General features: G+C 51.9%; 4 protein-coding genes across 4 annotated transcripts; all 4 read left to right on the top strand.

The window, feature by feature from the left end:
- On the top strand, positions 1–735 carry LBRM_22_0120 (conserved hypothetical protein; the record flags this gene model as incomplete). Its single annotated transcript, XM_001564883.1, has 1 exon — positions 1–735. The coding sequence occupies one exon, from the start codon at positions 1–3 to the stop codon at positions 733–735; it is 735 nt and encodes a 244-aa protein (XP_001564933.1).
- Positions 736–2742: 2007 nt separating this feature from the next.
- Positions 2743–4713, top strand: LBRM_22_0110 (putative glutamine amidotransferase; the record flags this gene model as incomplete). The annotated part of the gene is made up of 1 exon (XM_001564882.1): positions 2743–4713. The coding sequence occupies one exon, from the start codon at positions 2743–2745 to the stop codon at positions 4711–4713; it is 1971 nt and encodes a 656-aa protein (XP_001564932.1).
- A 396-nt stretch (positions 4714–5109) lies between these two features.
- LBRM_22_0105 (hypothetical protein) lies at positions 5110–6579 on the top strand (the record flags this gene model as incomplete). The annotated part of the gene is made up of 1 exon (XM_001564881.1): positions 5110–6579. The coding sequence occupies one exon, from the start codon at positions 5110–5112 to the stop codon at positions 6577–6579; it is 1470 nt and encodes a 489-aa protein (XP_001564931.1).
- A 1349-nt stretch (positions 6580–7928) lies between these two features.
- Positions 7929–8663, top strand: LBRM_22_0100 (conserved hypothetical protein; the record flags this gene model as incomplete). Its single annotated transcript, XM_001564880.1, has 1 exon — positions 7929–8663. The coding sequence occupies one exon, from the start codon at positions 7929–7931 to the stop codon at positions 8661–8663; it is 735 nt and encodes a 244-aa protein (XP_001564930.1).
- Between the last annotated feature and the right edge of the window lie 7655 nt (positions 8664–16318).

Genomic DNA, 16318 nt, shown 5'->3' with positions numbered 1-16318 from the left:
ATGGAAAAGTCTCAGGTGACGGAGCTTATTCAGCGTTGGCGCGTGCTGAAGGGGAGCTTAACAGAGAAAGGAAGTGAGCTAGAGACCGTACGCAAGTCCCTCCAGGTGCTCGAAGGCGAGCACGCCAGGATGGTGCAGCAGTGGGACCTCGAGAAGGAAACGATCCGAAACACGAGCAGCGCCATCGAAGCGCAGGTGGCGAGCAAAAAGGACGAGCTGCAGCGCATCAGGCTGGAGACCCAGGAGCTGCGCCGCAAAGTTGAAGAGCGCCGCCGGCGCAACGAGGAGCACCAGCTCGTGTTGAGCAAGCGGAAGCACATGGTGGACGCTCGCGTAGAGGAGGCTGAAGCGAAGGATGCGGCAGTGCGGGAGCGCCTGACTACGTTTCACCGCTCTCGTGACGAGGCCCGCGAGCAGCTGGTGGCCGCCATCAAGAAGCATCAGGCCGCAATTCCGCAAGAGCAGGCGGCGCACGCGGACAAGGTGTTGCAGCTCAAGAGCCGTATCGCAGAAACTCTGGCCACTATTGAAGCGGAGGCTAAGTCATGGGCTCTTGAGCAGGCGATGAAGGAGTGGAACGAGAAGTCGAGCGCACGCAAGCATATTTTAGACGAGGTGACAGCAGCAGAGGAGGGCAAAGACGCCTGGGCAGAACTGCTTCACGAGGCAAGCAGCATTCATATTCAAGATAACTTGAAGACACTCGCTGAGCTGCGCGCCATGGTCTCTGCATAAACCGGATAAACCCGCAGAACAAAGCTCATCCTTCTCTCCGCCGCGCCTCTCCATTCCCTTCCCTCTCTCGATCTTTTTTCGGTTCTTGTTTCTCTGCTCTCTCTCTCTCTTGATGGTGCTGATTCTTCTTGTAGCCAACGCAGCCTTTTGCGGTTCCCCTTCGTCACTGGATGAGGTTTCAGTTAGCCCCCCCACCCCGCCTCCCTCTCCCCTTAATTGCCACTGTCTGCCCCTTGACATAGACTTACAGAGGCTTCGTCTTCTATTGTTGCCTTTTTGCGTGTCTTTGGAATGTACTGCTCGTTCCCCTTGTCCTTTCCACGTAGAACGGGTGTCACTGCCACACTGCTGGCCTTTTTCCCACCTCCCCCCTTGCTTAGATGCACACGCAACACGGCTCTCCGATACGATTATGACCACACCAGCACCCTTTACGACGGTAGCCACCTTCTTAGATTCTCTTTTTGTTTCGTTTCTTCTATCGGAGTTACACAAGGAGAGCGAGCAATGCAACAGAAAATGATAAACGTCTCCAGACTTGTGGAGTGTGGTGTGGCGACACGTCTGTCTTTTTTCCATCGTCTCAGCACGACGAAGTCGTGCGGGCGAGGGATGTGTCTTAAGAACACCGCTGATGATCATTCAAATTCATGAGGGTTTGTGGGGGGGGGGGAGGGGAGGGGAGGGGAGCTGCGCTGTGACGCTGTCAGACGCTCACTCGCTGACTACCCCCAAAAGAAGGACGGGTCGTGGTTATCGCGTGTTCTCGATGGATGTTTCAGAAGGCTTCTCTTGCTCCGTGGCAGCTCACTCGTTTAGTCTTACCTCTACCCCCCCCCCCCCTCCCGCCACCACTTTTCCTTTCCCTATCTGTCCTGCGCTGAGCTCTGCGGGTTCGAACTGGCCGATAGACAAGGGCAGCACCAGTGCAGCGCTCTACATTCATCCCTCTCGCCCCACTCTCTCTTAGTGCCCCACACTCCCCCCCGCTCTGTCCTTACCGCGGGTTGCCCTCAGAGAACCCAAAGAGAGTCTTCGTTGGGGAGGCCTGCACTCTTGTTTCTCCCCATGGTGACCTTCATTTGTATTCGCAGTCTCCCTGCCACGTACAGCGCAGAAAAACTGCTTCGATTGTGCGCCTGCTTCGGCGAAGTCGCCGCTTTCTCCCCGGTTGACGAGAAGAATGGGGCTGACGGGGGCGCATCCGCTACAGCAAACGTTGCCTTTGAAGAGAAGAACGATGCATTAGAGGCCGCGGCGAACATGGAAGGAATGGCGTTTGAGGGCGCCTTTCTGCGTGTGTTTGTGCGACACGAGTGACGTGAAGTGTGGAGAGATCGTCATTCTGGCAGAGCAGCCGATGGTCATAGGCGAAGGCAGTGTTTGCCACCCCTTTGCACGACTGGCGAAGCAACTCGCCGCTCCGGTTGCATGGTACGAGTAACGTACAGGGGCGCTCTCGAAAAAAAAACTTACGTATGCTGCTAACGGCAAGTTGAGCGAGAAGAATACACTGATGTACGTGACGCACATGGTTCTCTACGGCGTTTCCCCACATGCTGAAGTCGGTGAAGCTGAGTGCTTCATTTCCCCTTCCCCCTTCTCTGTCCCTCTTAGAATTGACTCCCCGCTCTGTTTGGGGGGGGGGTGAGATTTGGCAGCGATGAATATCATGGCGCGAGGAACGAGTGTACGCACACGGTCACTTTGAAGGCATGCTGTTTTCCTACCCTGATGCGCCTGAGCGAGCTAAAGTCTTTTCTTCTTTGTTCCTCCTCGCCTTCCTCTCATATGTGTATCGGACATGCACATGCGCGTGCGTGTGCAGAAACTGATAAAGCATCAGCTGGCACACCTCTGCACACATCTTAAGCAGTTCAACTGCGCCTAAACACCACGTGCAGTTCACGTGAGAGAAGTCAGAAAACCGTCAAAAAAAAGTTGGACGCGGTCAAAGAAGTCACCGAGTGAACTCCCCCCCCCCTCATCACGACACATGAGAAAACAATGTCCCTCCAAGGTGCTCCGCAGGGCGAGTATATTGTCATCCTCGATGCGGGCTCACAGTACGGCAAGGTCATTGACCGCAAGGTACGTGAACTTCGTGTAGAGACTAAGATCCTGCCTCTCGACACTCCAGCCGAGAAGCTGTGCAACGATACAAAGCTGATGGGTGTCATCATCAGCGGTGGCCCCACTTCTGTGAAGGATGAGACGGCCCTGGCGTATGACAAAGCGATCTTTGCCATGAGGAAGCCGGTCCTCGGCATCTGTTATGGTATGCAGATGATGACGGGGTTGTATGGCGGTGAGGTTTGTCGAGGCAGGGTCCGCGAGGATGGTCAGGACAGCATTCAGATAGACACGTCGTCACCCATCTTTGCCGGCCTGGACTCAACTGAGACGGTACTCCTCACCCACGGCGACTCCATCACGGATACGGGGACCGAGCTGAAGGTTATTGCGCGTAGCTCCGCTGGCATCATCGCCGCTGTTCAGCACCAGTCCCTGCCACTGTTTGGCGTTCAGTTCCATCCTGAGGTCGGGCTCACGGTGTCGGGCGAGACAATCTTCAAGAACTTTTTGAAGCTATGCGGGTGCAAATTCTCCTTTACGATGGAGGACCGAGAGGCGGTGGCGCTGCGTCTTATTCGTGAGCGCACCAGCAATGGCCAGAAGGTGCTCTGCCTGGCCTCCGGCGGCGTCGACAGCACCGTGTGTGCCATGCTGCTCCTGAAGGCCCTGGGTCCCGAGCGAGTTGTGTGCATCCACATCGACCATGGCTTCATGCGACTGCACGAGAGCGCGCAGGTGGTGGAGGCGCTGAACGCCGCAGGGGTGCGCGTGCACCTTGTCAAGGCGCAGGACGACTTTGCAACGGCCTCGACGGTGATGACCGCAAAGAGGGGTCGTGCGGCGTACACAACCAACAAACTATGTGAAACCACAGACCCGGAGGAAAAGCGAAACATTATTGGCAACACATTTATGTCCGTGTGCGACCGAGTTGTCAAGGAGCTGCAGCTGGATGTGGAGAATTTACTGCTTGCACAGGGTACCCTTCGTCCAGATCTCATCGAGTCTGGCTCTAAGTACGCCAGCGCCAACGCAGATGCTATCAAGACGCACCACAACGACACCGCAGTTGTGCGAGTGCTGCGCGACGCCGGCCGCATCATCGAGCCTCTCTGTGACTATCACAAGGATGAGGTGCGCGATCTCGGGCTGCGTCTCGGGATTTCACGCCACCTCATAGAGCGTCAGCCCTTTCCGGGGCCTGGTCTCGCTATCCGCACTCTGTGCACTGATGGGACACCGTTTCGCGACGCAAACTTTGCAGACACGGAGGCGACGGTGAAGCGTCTGTGCATGGGCGACGACGCATCCTTCGCTGAGGTCGCCGCCTTCGTGCAGTCGGTCGCACTGTCCGCCTGCATCCTGCCGGTGCGCACTGTTGGGGTGCAGGGTGACGGACGCACCTACGCCTATGCCTCCGCCCTCTCTATGCAGACGTTCCCGACGACCGAGCAGTGGCTCGCACTGATGCAGCTAGCAAAAGCGATACCCAAGACGGCGCACGCTGTCAACCGCGTGGTGTTCATGTTTGGTCCACCGCAGTCCGAGTCGCCAAGCAGCGTCACACGGACGTATTTGACGACAGACGTACTCGACAAAATTCGCGTAGCCGATGACAAGGTGAACGGCATTCTCATGAAGCACCAACTCGTGCGCTCGCTGAGCCAGGTGCCCATCGTCCTAATCCCCGTCGGCTTCGACAAGGCCGGCTGCTACAGCGTGATAGTGCGCACGTTCTTGACGAACGACTTCATGACAGGAATCCCTGCCACACCGGGTTCCGCCTTCATGCCGCTGACCGTGCTTGAGGAAATCGTCAGTGAATTAGAAAAGCTCGAGTTTGTCTCTCGGGTGATGTATGACCTTACCGCCAAGCCTCCCGGCACTACTGAGTGGGAGTAGTGAGTAACAAAAAGGTGACGGGGAGCGACATGGTGGAGAGAAGAAGGGCGACTATGTGTTAGCGGTTTTCTATGCCAAGTGCTGGTCTTCTGAACCCACTCTTGCTCCTCCTCCGTTGCCGTCGACGCGTTATGCGCAACCGTACCGAATCATCTGTAGGAATGTAAATAAATGAGGGACACTGAAGAAGGGTGTAATGACGACATCGATTATTTTTTTTTTGAGTCTCTCATCTACTTCCCCTCGCTTATTGATTTCTCCTTGGTGTGTATGTGTGTGTGTGTGTGTGTGTGAGTGTGGAGTGCCTCTCTCTGCAACGATTGTAGGCAAGATGCCCGCATCACGCCTTCTGACAAGATTAAGAGGAGACAGTCGGCACATAAGTGTTTCGCTGGAATGGTCCTACGATGGACGCCGCAGCCGCTAAATATGGAAAGACAAAGCCCCAAAGAGACGAAAGGGAGGTGTCGAGACGTAACCGACGGCGCACGAGAACTTCCGGCTGCTTTGTGGCTCATCAACACAGCTGCGCCTACGCACGTGCTGCGTGCTTCTCTCTCTCCTGGATATGCATGTGCCAATGGTTTATTTCTTGAGGGTTCGAAGTGGGATAGCCATCCCGCCCCTCACTCCACCCTCGCAGTGCGATGGCCGGTAGACTGGGGTCTTAACAACGAAATGGGGGGTATTCTCTTTCCCGCCACTGTTCTCGTTGCCCTTCTCCTGTGTTCTATACTTCCGTTCTGCCTACTACTACCGCCACTTCCACTACTACCACTACTACCCCCCCCCTACATCCACACACGTGCACATGCATGTGTGCGCACCACCACGACCACCGCTACTCTTCCCCCTTCCACTCAACCCATCCACTTCATGACAGCTCTTCGGGGTTTTCCCTCCTTTCTCCCCCTTTCTTCGATTCTTCTCTTATTTCGCTTAGTTTACCGACTCCCTCTCACATTAATACGTCACCAACGTACATCCTCTCTGCGTAGCACAGCCCTCTGCACGACTGTATATCTTTTCTCCCCCTCCCCTTCGCTTTTCTGGTCTCGCTTGTTTTTCGCTTTGGCTCCTGTTGTTACCTGTTTTTTGCTCTCTCACTCTCCATTTTTATTTTTTCTGTTCCCATTTTTTTATGTCGCATTTTTTCTTGGTGCGTCTGTGCGAGTGTACTGTGTAGCCTCCCTCCTCCTCCTCCCCTCCCCCACCCATCTACTCTGTCCTCGCTCTCTCGCTCCCTCTTTTACTATTTCGCCCACAGCAACGCCCCTTCTCCCCGCCTTCTCCACACAAACCTCCGCTGTGCTTTCTTGTTACGCATTTTCGCCTGCTTCTCTGCGCGACTGCGTAAGCGTCTTTGTGTGTAAGAGTACACATCACTTTTTCCTTTGCTCTCCCCCCGTCTCTCTCGCTCTCATTTCCACACTTTTTGTCTCACTTCATTATCGCACGGTTACTGTGTTGGTGTGCTCTCAGTCGTTTGGTTCCTCGTCTTTGCGCTTTTCTTTGTTTTTCTTTTTTTTTGTCTTCCGTGCTGCGCTGTGCGTTCTGCGTGTCGGATTGTCCTCTCCTCCCCAACTTTTCCCTGCTCTTTTGACTCACCTGTACATCAGAAGCTCACCGTTTTTCTTTTTGTTGTTGTTTGCTTTTATTCGTCCCTTTTCCCCTTCTCCTCTTCCCTCATCGCTTCTCGTTTCGCTTTGGTCGTTCGGTTGTTTGATGGTTTGTTGTTGCAGGTTTCTCCGTTCGTGTTGGTTTAACGTCTTGCGCGCGTCGGTCCCGCCTTTTTCTGTCGACAGCCTGTCGCACGGTAGGGAAAAAAACTTCCCCTCTCCTCAAAAGGTAAACCAATCGAAATAACTCCCCTGCCCAAAATAAATAAAAAACAAAAAGGGAAGAAAACAACAACAACATAGGATACTCTCATCTGCTGGAGTTCTTCTTCCACACCTTACATACCTCCTGTTCGTCTGTTTTGTGTTTGTGACGGGCGCCACCTGTGTGTGTGTTGTGCGTTGGTGCGTCACAGATTATCGGTATCTTGTCTCTTTGTTCTTCGCCCCTGTCGATCTCGCCGTAGTGGCCTCTCACGTTGGCGCCTGACTTTTTTTCCCCTTTTATAGTCCCCCCCCCCATCCACCTGCTTTCTCTTTCGCTTCCTCTTTCTTCGGCCTATTCTGGGCTGTCGTTACGCCTGTTGCGTTGTCTATTTCGTATAGAAGTGCCTTTTTTTCTGCCGGTATTACTCGGAGTTACAACCTCCCAGTGCCTTCTTCTCTTCCTTATTCACCATCAACTTACACACACACACACACGCACACACACAGACGCACTTGTTCTCTTTCGCCTACGTGTCCTCTCTCTCTCTTTTCGCTTCTTTTTATCTCCTCCCTCCACCCCTGTCAGGCCCCGCTTTCATTTATTTACAAGTCGAAAAAAAAAAACACAGAGCCTCGGTGGTGTGTCATTTTGTGCGCGCACATCGGTTTCAAAGCTGCTCTTGCTATCCAAGACCCCCTCGTGTTTTTTAAATCCCTCCCTTCTTCAACCTTCTTGGCCCCCTCTCCTCATTCCATCTTTTCTCTCCTCAGCACCTTTTTCCATTACGTGTTCCAGGAGAGTAGATCAAAGGAAAAACAGGAGGAACATCAAGCAGCACAGGCTTCGTCCGTAACTCTACATTTCTGCCTGTCAGTTGTAAGTTGTGACATACGCCAAACAATCAGCCGCCATCACACCCACTCCCTCTCTCACCCTCGCTTCTTTCGCTTCTTTCTTTCTTCACTTTCTTCGTTGTTAGTGTTATTACCACGTCCACGCGCACCACCGAGTCAAACTATTTCTCCAGTTTTTCTCTTCCTTCCGACGTTCTGTGAGAAAGTACGCTAGTGTCGAGCGCCACCACCTCTCTGCTCCCTGTGCCATCGCATTTCTGCTTGTTTTTTTTTTTTTCTTTTCGTTCAAGCGGTCGAAACGCGCTCTCTCTCCCCCTCCCCTCTTTTCAAGTTCTCTGTTCTTCTCACGCCCCTCTCTTCTTTGATCACCCTCAGAGCATATCCATTTCTTCGTATCCTACGCTTGCTTTTACCGCCTCTTCCTCCCACCCCACACCCTGTCTAGTGTGTCTCTCTCTGTGTGTGTGTGTCTGTGTGGATACTTCCGCTCACCCCATTTTCTTCTGTTTCCTGACTTGCACATTTGCACCACCCATGTGCGACTCTCTGTTGGTTGCCCAAACCAGCGGCATGCCGCTGGTGAACACCGGCGGAAAGAAGCAGGAAGTCACGACTCACATCACCAGTAGCCGTTTCACCGTGTCGTATGCCAGCCGCGCTGCCTCCTTGTCTTCGACAGTGCTGGTGGAACCATCGTACGCCCGGTCTGACATGGCACTGCAGAAGGCAGTGGTCGAGGTGCAAAAGAAAGCGGAGTTGACGGCCTTTATTGCCAAGCATGAGAAGGCCTGCACTATCTCCGAGGCAGACCGCCGCCTTAGCATCATCATGCTCTTGAACAGCGCAGCGCAGCGCGACATTGACAAGGGCATCCAGGCAGGTTACCCGAAGCAGGTAGTGAATTTCATGCACCAGACCTGGGTCGCCTTCATTCAGCAGGCGAAGGACTTCTACAAAGCAGACGCAGACGAGCCTTTCACGATGGAGCTCAGCCACAACGCCTTGGAGAACACTTCGTCCATTGGCATTTGGTTCATTGGCCCGCAAATCTCGCTGCCGCTCCGCCGTTACTCGGTGCAGGTAGTCGGTGCTGATGGCACGCTGCAGGACATCATCGCTGTGGGTCTGCTGAGTTTCACGTACTCTACATACGTGATGCACCTCCGCTCAATGTCGCAGCAGCGCGTTCTCGAGGGGCTAACCCGCATGCAAGAGCAGCTCGGCACTGATTCACTCTTTCTCCCGCAACTCCTCGTAGCCCCTTCGTAGACAAGAAGAGCAGCGAAGTCCACTCTTTGTCTCTGCTGTTCTCTTCTTTGCGTCACACAAGAAGCGAGAGAAAACAAAACAGACCACAAGGTAAAAGCTTATCTCCGTCTCTCTCTCTCTCTCTTGTATGACGCCACGGTCGACATGTGTCCACTTCACTCGCACCCGCGAGAAATACATCAAGCTGTAGGGGCTCTGTGGACAGAAAAAAAGCACAGCTCATCGCATATGTACTTGTTTACGTGGGCGTAAGTGTGTGTGTGTGTGTGTGTGTGTGTGTGTGTGGGGGAAGGGGGGTCGGCAGTCCGTTTCGTCAGACCGCTTTTATGTGAAGCGACGATATCCACGATCCAGCCCCACTGATACGAACCAACCGTATTCCTGTTCGAAAACGAAGAAAAAGATTTCTGAGCAGATTAGTGTGCAGCCGCCTCCCTATCTCGCCCATTTAACAGCATGCAGTGTGTGTGTGTACTCATAGCAGCAGATGTGTGTATATCCAAACCCGACACATCTTCTTTTTTTCTGTCTCAGTGACCTTGTAGCATCCTCGCATTCGCCGCGCACTTCGCTTTGCAGCGTGCTGCTCTGTTCTCTTATGTGGCTTTCCCGCCTCAGTTGCCACCGGTGTGTGTGAACGGTGCATGTGCTCATCGACTTCTCGTCTGAGCCCCTCCCTCTCGCTTCACTTTTCCTCCCCCCCGTTAAGTATTCGCTGACACAACCAAATACCGCCAACAACATTTTTGCACGAGTTTCGTTGTACTTTTAATATGTTGTTGTTTTTGTTTGCCTGTGAACACTTTTTTCTCTGCGAGTACGTCTTTGCTCTGGGCTTCACGCACACGCCTGCGTACCAAGCACACCAGCATCCTCTACAGACAGAGAGACGTTTTTTTTTCCTCCTATCTTCTTCGCTTTTTCCCCTGGGCCTGTCTTCTCAGCATACACTGAAGTATCCAAAAAAAAAAAAAATGTGTGTCTTTGCTTGCGTCTGTGTCCTTGTTTGCCCTATTCATCTCTCTTTTTGTTTCTACACGGACTACGTGTCTTGTGTGCTTTGGCACTCAGTGAGGGCCTGATACAACCAAACGCCTTTTTATCTTTTTCTGCGTGCGCGTGTGGATATGTGCGCGCCCCTGTCTCGACTTCATTCTTCGCTACCTTTTGCATGCCCTCTCGCTCGTGACATCGTTCTCTTTACCTCTCTTTTCATCTCTGTCCCCCCCCATGTGTGTGTGTGTGTGTGTGTAAATGTATAGAGTAGGTGCGTGCATGACTGCTGCTTTGGGGGGAGCGGTACTGTTTTCCCTTCTCCCCTCCTTTGATTCATGAGTTGTGCTCTTCCTACTGCCACTTTGTTTTTGCTTGTTTGTTATTTCCCTTAATGCTTTTCGCTCTGTTTTTCTCAATTTCACTGTTACTCTCCTTCACGCTCCCTTTGCTCTTCTCCTCTCTCTATCCCCGGGCGCGAGCACGTCGCTCTACCAGAGCAGCGTGAACACGCGCATGCAAGTGACGGGGGCGTGAGAGGCGGAAAAAAAAAGAAATAAAAGAGACCGAATTGCATTATTCGTGCCTTCTCGTTTCTTCTTTCACGTATTGTGTGTGCTTGTTTCACTTCTATTCGTTTGCTCTTCGTTTGCCTCCCTCTTGTGGGTTGTTGTTTGCTCTGCCGTGACGTGAAAGACACTGCGGCCTCATCATGTGCGCCAACGTCTACGGCGGATGGATTTTTTTTGTGTTTGGGTGGCTGCGTTGCTTCAGTGTCTTGGAGTGGGGATGACACATACAAAGAGAAGCAGAAGTGTATATATACATACATATATATATATATATATATACATACATCTATATCTATATCTATATCTATATCTATATCTATATCTATCTATATATATCTACACAGATATACAGAAACGTGCCGAAATCGTTTGCCCATGAGCGCAACGATTTGCATGTGAATCTGTACGAGGTTATTTCATGTGTGCCTGAACATGTGTGTGTGTGTGTGTCTGCTAGTTTCGCCCTTTTCTCCCTTTCCCCTTTTATTTGTTACTCACTTGTAGGCCAGGCGAGAGTGTACGGACACGCCAATCTATGGACAGGGCAGACAGTGTAAAAACAACACAAGGAAAACGAAGACGCCAAAGCGCTTCATGGAGTTTCTCTTTCCTTTCCCTCCACCCTCGGGCGAGATCAGCATCGCAGACAGACAGAAGAAAGCTGATAGAACACTAAAATACGCACACACACACACACACAGGGCAACCAAATGCACCCCTGGTTTTCCAGCAAGCGTACGCCATTGTTGGGTGCATGGTGCGCTAAACAAGAAGAGGGACCAAGGAATAGAGAGTAATTGCACGCCATGCGTAGTCACCTCAACGTTTCGAGGAGGTTATGTTAGACTTGTCCCTCTCTTCGCGACTGCTGTTTTTCGCTTACCTCTTGTGTTTGTGGTCGCTTGCGCTGGTGAGTAGATGATGCTTGCTTGCTTGGGCTCACTACCTTTCCTTTTATTATTACCACTATCACTACTTCAGCAATCTCATTGCCTTCTTATGTGGCGGCGGGGACAGGTGGCTTCCATCCTTCCCCCCTCTTACCAACGTTGTGAGTCGCTCCTTCTCTGAGATTGGTCTCCTATATGTTTTGTTCTCGTTTTATGCTGTTTGTCGGTGTTTCTCCATCAAAAATGTCATTTTCTGTTTTTCTTTTCGTGATACTCTACAACGGCTAGCGAACATCGTTTTTTTTTTCTTTTCTCTCCCTCATTGCCATCCACCCCACGCGCTTTCCAGCACCCGTCTCTACCTGTGGGTGCGCTTTTTTTTCTTTCTCTCCTCCTCCACCAGGTAAGCCTGCATATATGTATACGTATGCGTTCGATTCGCTTTTGTATATGCTAGTCTCGCTTCCTTTCCTTTTTGTTTTAGATTTTATTTTGCCATCAAAAGTGGCTCAAAATGTACCCCCCACTCTCCCTTCTTTGCCGCCCTTGTGTGCTTGCTTGTCCTACCGTCTTCTTATACTTTGCCCTTTTCCCTCCCTACGCTTACACATGTGTGTGGGTGTGGGTGCAACGCTTGGGTGTTTCTCTTTCTGTCTCCCTCCATGTGGCGAGTGGAGTGCGTGTGTGCGTGTTTTGTTTCGAGTTTGAGGGGTGCACCTGTGCGCTTTCTTGCTTGATCGTCTCAGCCGTTATGCGCTTACATTTTTGTTTGTCTTTGTGTGTAGGTGAGTGATACCCGCGTGTGTTGTTTTCCTTTTCTCATCTACTTTCTGCTTTGCGTTCACTGTGCTGACTTTCTCTTTGTGCCTCTTCTCCTCCTCCGTGCTCGATTGCCCTTCCTCTTCTCGCTCAAGATGTATCATATCTTTGCTTCTCCCCATTCACTCTTGTTGGGCTGCTTTCACGGACCCCTACTCCTGCCACCGTTCCCCTGTTACCGCAACTCTCCTCTTCCCTTTTCTGTGTTTTTAGCGGGGAGCTGTGCATATGTGTGTGGGTGCGTTTGTGTGTGTGTGTTGCCTGGTGCAGCTGTCTTGGCTTCTTCTCCCTATACGTGCGATCGGGAAAGCACTGGAGCGAAAAAAGTAATCAAAGAGGGGAGGGTGACGAAGCGGTACGCGAGACGCCACAACAAAGGCTAAAAAGTGTTTCACAGTGACACCAGATCAGTATCACCTTATTTGCATCACTACCAGCGGCTACGCCCTTCCTTAGGGAGGAGCCTCAGCACACGTCCGGAAAAAAACTCCTTTTCTTCTTCTTTTTTTTTTCTTGTAGCAGCCACAAACTGAATCGGCACGCCAGCAGAAGTGATGCACACTCGCTTTCTACGGCTCTCCTCTTCTTTCTCTTTTCCCATTTTCGCTTTTCTCTCCGGTACTTGTTTGTGTTTTGTCGTTTCTCGTCCCTCCCGACTCCCTCACCTCTTCGTTGCTAATTTCGGGGGTGAGACTCACCTGTCATGCAGATCTGCTCTTCTTCGCGAAGAGGAGGCTGCCCCGCAGTCGCTTTTTCCACCACGCACTTACCCACTTTCCTCCAGTGCTAACCACCCTGTCCTTTTATTCTTCTCTGTGTCTTTCCTATCCATTTCATTCTTTCCTCGCCCCCTCCTCCTCTTTCCCGTCGCGGTTGTTGTCTGAACTGACTGAGCTCCAAAGAAGTTGCCACTCACACACGACGTGCAGCACACGATGTGCTGGCTTGCAACAAGTGGCGCGAAAAGCCATAAAGCGGGACGAAAAGGATGATGGGGGTGTGAACTCAGAAGGCAAGGTAAGTACGACCAAGTGGAGGACGTGTTAGGGGGTATGAAGAAGACGCGACCACAACCGCGCCAATCTCTACGGGGTGTGTAGGTGCCTTCTCCTCCGGTTTTCTCTGCGTCCTTTACCACCTGAGTGTCACCTGCAACCCTCTTCTCATCCCCTCTCTTCATTGCTTCTTTATTTTCCATCCTATTTCTGTATATCGGCCTATCTGCACCTCGTCACACTCAGGTCTATCGCAGTCGCTGCTCCTCTATGTCTTTCTCCTCCCCCCTTCCGCACCCCTTTTCCTATATGCGCTTTCGACATCCACGTTCTCATATTCCAGATAGGTGCACGCGTTTGAGGTGCAGTACGGATGACGGCGCGCATGTGTGAGTGTGTGTCCTTCGCGTGCTGCCGCAGAGGTAATCTCACCACCACTAGCAAATCCGGTAGACTTTTGTTTTTGTGTACTTTCTCTTGGTTTTCCTCTGTGTCTTGTCGTCGTCGTCGGTCTGTCTCCGATGGTGCGTGAGGGCGTGAGTGGGAAAGTGCGGAGAGAAGCACAAAAAGTCAGAAGACCTTTTCATATGGAAGTGTGTGACTGTGTCCTGTGTGTTTCACCGAGGGGGTATACCCTCTCCAAATTCGGTCTTCGTCTTCCGCCTCTTTCTGTTACCTCTCTCTCTCTCTCCTCCAACGGGCGCTTTTCATCCCTCGACATAAGCAACTTTTTGGGGGGGCGTGTGTCGGCACTGCGCTCTCAGCAACTCTTCGGTTACTCATCCGCTTTGCTCGTTCCTGTGTGTATGTATGTGTGTAGCAACGCACGAAGGTGCTGCAGTAACGCACATACATTGAGAGGGACCTCACGTGCGCCACGGCTGGTGCTGCTGCCTCGACTTTGTTCTTCGCTTTTTTTTTTCCGCGCACGCTTCTCTTTTGCGTTTTTCGTCTTCCTCTTTTTGCTGTCTTTGTGTGTGCGTGTGTGCCTCTGATGTGCCTCTGATGTGCCACTTGTTCTTCGCTTTTTGTTCATGGTTCTGCGTTTGTTTACTACCATCGAGCTTTCAGTGTTGGCCTGTATTCTCAGTTCACTTTTTTGATCTCTCCATCCTACTGATACTAGCCCTAGCCTCTCCCCCTCCCCTTCCCAGTCCTCACCTTTTTTATCGCCCTTTCCTCAGACGCTTCTCCACACGTGGGGAAGTTGGCGTTGCACTGGCGTGAGAAGCGTCCCCTTCCCCGCTTCCCTGACCCTTTGTCTTTTCCCCTGTAACTCTTCTCCCATGTGCCTTCTCAGCCACATGTTGTTCACACGACAAGAAGCAGAAGCGAATAAGTTCGTCAGAAAAGAGAGTGACAGCGAGTGAGCCTCTCCGTGGCGGCTTTTCATGCTCTCAGACACACACACCCTCTCCAGCACGGGCAGTCTGAGATGCTCGCAGAATTACATCCCTTCCCGCCCATGCTCCTCTTCCTTCGTGCCTTCTCGCACGAGGGAGGGGGGAGCTGCCAGTAGAGCTGAATTAGGGAAGTATCAGGGTGGAGTGAAAGACGTCGACGAAGGCAAGAGCATCCAAAAGCGGTCTATGTACGCCAGACACTGCCTGTTTCTATGTTTGTTTGTGTGTGTTTTGGTTTTATCGAGGTATTCATGGGGGCTTTTTTTTTTTTGAAGGGGCTGTAATCCACGACGATGAGGCTCGCCGCGAACGATTCATGGGCCTCTTCTCCCTGTATGTATTACCGTGGTGCACTGAAGAGTATCACATGATGGCGAATCTTGCTCATCTTGTTCCCCTCTTTCCTCTTCCACAGCTCACAAGTGAGTTCAGCTCCATTCCACTGAAAAGTGAAAAGGAAAAAGTTGGCCTTGGCGGCGTGGTGTCGAGAGAGTTTATTGGCTACGCTTCCCTTGCGGGAGCCAACGCATGTACCCACCGCCACCTCTTCTCTCCGGTTCCCTCCTCTTCCCATGCACGCCCTATAGTGGTGAAGTTTGGTGGCCTCTTTTTCCCGTCTACGCTCTTTCTGCTGGGGCTGCCTCCAGCCGCGACGTCCACGTATATATGTCTGATGTGTGGTGGCTCGTTCTCCTTATCTTGCGAAGGACGTGAACCGATTTTACTACCTCGCCGGTGAGCTCAAGCTAGTCCTACTGGACCAGCCCTCATCCTGTCAGCCAGCGGGTGAGGTGTGATGAACAGTGAAGGGGTAAATGCCTCACTTTTGCAGCAGGCATCAGAAAGATAAGCAGGGCCTTCGTAAGAGCGGCATACACAAGTCAGTTTTTCTCGGTCTGGCGACGTCCAACACGTTTGCTAACATCACCCATAAGCATTTAGTGAACGGGACTGAATCCAGCTTCACGGTCGCCCTTTCCTCTTTGTCTCCCCCCGCTTTCCCTGACCTCGCTCTGGCGAGGGCCGGAAACACGCACCTCGCTGCTTCTTTGTGCCTCGCGTGCAGTGTTTGTTCCTGTGTTTCCTCGTTGTCCTTTTCCTCTTCGCGTTTCATCCCCTCAAGTGTCCGTGTGCGTGTGTGTGTGTGTGTGTGACTGGAAAACACGGAATGGTTAAACAGTGTCTATTAGATGCGGAGATAAACAGGGGCGAGGAATAACGTCACTCATACGAAAATAAAAAAAAAAAACAAAGGAACTGGAGAAAAGTTGACGTGTAGAGACGAGTACGTGTGCATGCATGCGTCAGTTCGTGTGTTCCCCTGCACGCACGTGTCCTTGTATGCGCTACGCGGTGTACGGCTCTTCTAAAAAAAAGAAGCAAGCGCTCGTGTACGGTACTTTTTCACCGTCGCTGTCGTTCAGGTGGACGCATTGCTTTTCGTTTTTTTTTTTTTTCCCTTTTGGTTGCCTTTTCTCTTACTGTGTTCTTCTTTGTTGGCGTCTATATCATCATCATCTTCGCTATTGACGCGCTTGTCTATAGTGTCCCGCTCTTCTCTTCCCTGAAATGCTCTTTTCCCCCCGTTTTGTTTATAACCCGCGAAGGGGCAGCAGCAAAGAGGTCGCCGCCGCTACTAGCCCTCTATACCCCTCACTTCTATTCCCCTGATAGGTGACCCAGAGAAGAGAAAGGAAATCGGAGAGAGAAGCTCGATGACGCAGAGCAGCAAACCAAAAACAAAAATATGGTGGGTGTCACTGCTGCAGGTCTCTCTCCACTTCTTACTCCTCTTGTGGTGGCTCGTCTTCTCCAGGTTTTCTTGCGTTGTCTTCATCTCCCATCAAGCGGCCGAGGGATTCTTGGTCGTCTCCGTGGCAGTGTGTTGTGACGCGTGCGGTTGATCGTCTCTCATACTTCCCCTCAGTACTGCACATTTTCTCTTCAGTTCGCCGCTGTCCTTTCTTTCTCCGTGTGTGTGTG

Source organism: Leishmania braziliensis, chromosome 22 (assembly GCF_000002845.2).
Source record: "Leishmania braziliensis MHOM/BR/75/M2904 complete genome, chromosome 22".
Taxonomy (NCBI): Eukaryota; Euglenozoa; class Kinetoplastea; order Trypanosomatida; family Trypanosomatidae; genus Leishmania; species Leishmania braziliensis.
The sequence above is the reverse complement of the archived record's forward strand: the minus strand, read 5'-3'. Positions and strand labels throughout refer to the sequence as shown.